At 37.1% G+C, this 4,938-nt stretch overlaps 1 protein-coding gene across 1 annotated transcript; it reads left to right on the forward strand.

Moving 5' to 3' along the window:
- The first annotated feature begins 464 nt into the window (after positions 1-464).
- elf3 (E74-like factor 3 (ets domain transcription factor, epithelial-specific)) lies at positions 465-4,475 on the forward strand. The gene is made up of 9 exons (XM_012873381.3): positions 465-624; positions 770-918; positions 1,761-1,994; positions 2,109-2,216; positions 2,302-2,448; positions 2,536-2,613; positions 2,711-2,827; positions 3,006-3,201; positions 3,570-4,475. Exons 2-9 carry the CDS (start codon positions 777-779, stop codon positions 3,679-3,681), a joined length of 1,134 nt encoding a protein of 377 aa, XP_012728835.2. The 5' UTR covers positions 465-624; positions 770-776; the 3' UTR covers positions 3,682-4,475.
- Positions 4,476-4,938: the final 463 nt, after the last annotated feature.

The raw sequence follows: 4,938 nt of genomic DNA on the forward strand, positions 1-4,938 counted from the left end.
ACAGTCTATTTTTAGAGATCTAAGGCAACCTGCTACTTCTTTAAAATATCTGTGTATGTATTCCTATGTACAGCTACACAAAACAATTAGCAGGTTACAAAGTCCAGCTATATTTACAAAAGAGAAAAGATGTTATATAATGAAAGTTTTTTGACAACAAAAGAATATTTTTCTGTGACATAACACCTGAGATGGCATTTCGTTACAGCAGGGCTGCTTATGGTTGAGTTAATGGAATCCAGTTAGGCAAAGCAGATCAATTTACAGTAACTAAATCTGTTGGACAAGAACTTTAATCTTTACTGATGATGGGTAAGAGACAGTAGAGCTTAGAAAGAAAAACAGGATAGGTCAGTGTTGTTCAAGTTCTTAGGAAAGAGGAGGAGGGATGGAGGTGTGGCTACCTTCAGGTGGAATTCCCCTGAATTTACCTCTCCCTCCCCCACTCCTTCACACGGATAAAAACATGTTGACTTCCAACCAAAGGAGCTTTTTGCTGCCGAGACAGGGACATTATAAAGACCAGACAGAAAAAAGAGACTGAAGAGACTACATACAAATTAAAATACTGTGGATTGTCTTGGAGCGTTGTTATTTTTTTTTACCATACTGTGGCTGAAAAAGGTAAAAGACTTTTTCGAACTATTTAATGAAACATTTAGTGGTCATGTATAGATGTCATGCACATTTTATTAAAACACTTTTTTACAAATCTTTTTTTTTAAGTTTTTTTTAAGTAACTGATTTGTAACCTTTCTATTCCTCTCAGAGACTCAATGTCGTCTCTGTGCCTCAGCAGCATCTTGACTCATGCCAATCTGACGATGTATCAGACCGGCTTACCTGACATCCCACCACAGCAGCTCCATGTGCCGCCAAACCTCAATGCTTTGGAGACTAGAAGCTACAACACAAGAGGTGAGAGGATCATTTAAAAACTGAGAATGTTTACCTTTTTCTGTGGTAATGCTCAGCCTAATATAGAATCTCCTGTTAAGCCCAAACAATTTGTATCCCTGCGAGACGCAACTCCCACTGATTCGAACTACAGCAAGAGCTCTGGTTTGACGACAATAAGACATTGATATTACTCCCAGTCAGAAGAGACATGTTGGTGAAAAAACAACAACTTTAAATCCAAACCTCCCATGGTAGGAATAATTTTGGGCTCAGTTGTAATTGATACCAGAAAATTGTAAAAATGTTGAGCTCCTTAAAGCTGAAGCTCCTGTTAACCATCATAAATTCTAAATTCTGTGCAGCACCTGTAATATATTTTTTTCTCATTGTACATGACCAACATGATCCCTTAATTTCAAACTTTAAGATAACCAACCCATGAGCTCACTTTACTTTGACCCTTTTCTGCTAATGATTTACCACACTGCCAATGTTTAACTCAAGTTAGCACTCAAAGCAGAGAGATGCTGTGACCTCCTGCTTGGTTAACTAGGCTGGCTATATTTGTCTGACCTTGTGTGACCCTGAAACAAGGTGTCGTTAGAGACTTGTATTGGTTCATATAACAAACACACGAGAATGTAGACATGTTGCAAAAATTCAAGAAGGTCATGTTTCAAGCAGTGTTTTTTTTTTTAGTTGGGAATAAATTAACAGCAATGAAATGAACTCACACCCACATTACACTTTGGACTTCAAATTACTGGAGAGTAAAACTAACATTGGGGGGTTTTACTACTTTTATTTTATTAGCACTTCGTCAGAGGAACATCAACTAATAAATGCCTCGCACTCCTCAGGTCAATGGTACAAACAGATCAACCCTCACCACTGGACAGCAGACCATGTTCTAGAGTGGATCAGTGATCATGTAGAAAACACCAAGTTTGATGCAAGCACCCTAAGTCTGGATTTCTGCTCCATGGACGGCCCCGTCCTTTGCCACATGAACCAGGAAGAGATGATTGTAATCTTTGGCCCACAGCTTGGTCCACATCTTTACCAGAGCTTAGAAGAATACAAGACCAAACATGGTAAACCAATTTAGCTTATTTGCAAAAATTCACAAATATCAAACTATCTACCAGCAGGCAATCAATCTGTCTTCAGTAATGGTAAAAAGATAATAAATTCTTGTTTTTCTCTAGAACTGCAGAGTCTCTCGGGGCCAGAACTAAGTGAGACATGTCAACTTCTGGATAACTTTTTGGACAACTTGAACTTCCCTTTGCTGAGCTCTATCAAGATTGGCCATGGTACATATTACAAATGATTGATGGCTTTAGCATACATTTAGAACATCATTATAACTCTGGAACAATACATCTACCCACTACACAGGTGATGAAGCTGAGAGCAGGAGACACTTTGAATACCGAGATGGTTATGATCTGACTAGATTGACCATGGAGTCCATGACAACTCTGGAGGACACTGATTACCTTTCTGATAATCCATCTGACAGTGAATGCAGCTCTTCTACAAACAGTTAGTAAACTTTTATTATCTTATTTAAGTTTGGCAAAACAAAGTTTATCAAGAGCTTTTTCTTAACCATGTATGACATGTGTTCAGGTGGCAGGTTTGGATTCATGAGCTCACCAGAGTCCGGCAGCAGTGAATCAGACCCTGAGTTCCCATACCCAGTGCCAAGTGAGTATTCAGAAAAACTCTTTGTTTGCTCATTTTTGCATTTGCCGAATGCAGTCAAGTAGAGATTATGTGAGGTAATGAATGACTTTGTTGACAGAGGTCCACATCAAAACAGAAGCTGGAGAATGTCGTCCAAAGAGACCCCGGGGGCGACCTCCTAAAATCAACAGGGAACACAGCAGCACATATGACAATCCAAAGAAAAGCAAACATGGTACGTATCACTATAAAACTGCTCGACAAACTTTTATTCAGTAAAGTCATTACATTTTTATAGATACAAGATTTAATTTCTCCTGCAGCCAAGAATGTGAATCTGTTTGAATTTTATGTTCATGCTAATATTCTGTGCACCTGAACACAATCAGCTTATTGTTCTCCACATTTTGCAGCACCCCGTGGTACCCACCTGTGGGAGTTCATCAGGGATATTCTCATCCACCCAGAGAAGAACCAGGGCCTGATGAAGTGGGAAGATCGTCGAGAAGGCGTGTTCAAATTCCTAAAGTCGGAGGCTGTTGCCCAGATGTGGGGTCAAAAAAAGAAGAACACCAGCATGACCTATGAAAAACTCAGCCGGGCCATGAGGTGAGCTAACGATGCAAATGGGGAGAGTTAAACAGGAACGTGAAATTTACACTCATACTCATATTCCACAGAACTAAACAGCTTTACTTTGCTAAATATGGGCCTGTTACATGCCTTAATAGTGCACAGATGAAGTTTATAATGTATAGTTTTATGAATACAGATAACTATTCTATGAGAAGTAGAATAGTTAATTGTTTCCCTAATTTACCATAACATGGTAAATTAGGGAAACATTTACTGTCAGTGTTATATTACAACACCAGTAGCTGCTTTTGGGAGTTTTCGTTTCACACAAGCAGTTTGAATCAGTGAAGTGCAGCAGATGTAGGCCATGTACTCACTGAGTGATATGTCTCTACTTGCAGGTATTACTACAAGAGAGAGATTTTGGAACGGGTTGATGGAAGAAGACTTGTGTACAAGTTTGGAAAGAATTCCAGTGGTTGGAAGATTGAGGAGATAGGCATCAGTCACTGAGCGGCTAGAGACCACGAGCCAGAGCAGGAGTTTAGGAACCAGAAAAACCTGTCTTGCTTGGCTGGAAAAAAGTCGTTACTACCCAAAAATGTAAAACGAAACTTCCTCTCACAGGGAAGGTGTTGCAGAAAATGTAAGCCATTGTGTTTGGCTCTAGTAGGTTTTATGAACCAATATTATTGTTGTATGTGTTTTGTATTTTGAGCCACATTACAGAAATATTAGGCCTAGTTCTACTGATGCTGGCATGTAGGGTTTTTTATTGTAGATTCAGAACTAACTAATCTCTGTCATAGTATCTGTCAAGGTTTTTGTTATGGTACATGGGAATTAATAACAGTTGTGGGACTGGAGATATCTAATTTTCTTTATTGTTCTGTCATATTTTTATCAAAATAAAAAATCTGTAGTGGCTCTAAATGTGAGATTACATTTGGAAAACACAAATTAAAGACAGAACAGAGAGAAATAAATGTAGGTGATGTTTTTCACATTAACATTTACTTAATGTTCTACCTGTATGACTTGTTATAAAGTATGTTCACACAATTTTCTTAAGAATAAAAATTAGAAGTAATCCTACTATATAGTTAATGAATTTTATGATTTGATAATGATTGTTTTGACATGAATAAGAAATGTTGCTCTCACTGGTTTATGCATTGGTGGATGTGAGAAATAATGTTTAAGTGGTAATTATCCTTATTCCTTCAACTTCCACTAAATAGTACAACTACATTTGCACTGGTATATCCTTTTCAGTTAAATTCCAATAAAATGTCAGTCATGAATTATTTGGTAGTAGTTTGTATTTTTGAGAAAACAAAACATTTCTTACACATACTAACTGATTTATATTGGTGTACTATAGGTAACTTTGTATTTAAGGCTCTGTATAATCTTAATATAATAAAATGTCTGTCATTCCGATTTATCTTGGACAGTAAAGAAGAAAATCCTAAATTTAAATAATTGTCAGCACTTAAGGTTTTAATCCTTAGCAAAAAAAAAAAGTTTTATTTGAAATTTGAACTAATCTGATGTTTAAAATCTAACTCTTATTAGATCAAATCTGATGATGGCAACAGTAATTAAATATTCCTTAAAGAAAGTGGCAGTTAATATAGTGATGTTTATATAACTCTCTTAAGGACAGTCCAGAACCCTCATGTACGAAGCGTGTGTACGCACAAAAAAACTTGCAATGTTTAGCGCCTAATTGTACAAAAAAGAATCATGTGTGAAAGTGTGCAGTAA

This window comes from Fundulus heteroclitus, unplaced genomic scaffold, assembly GCF_011125445.2.
Source record: "Fundulus heteroclitus isolate FHET01 unplaced genomic scaffold, MU-UCD_Fhet_4.1 scaffold_346, whole genome shotgun sequence".
Taxonomy (NCBI): domain Eukaryota; kingdom Metazoa; phylum Chordata; class Actinopteri; order Cyprinodontiformes; family Fundulidae; genus Fundulus; species Fundulus heteroclitus.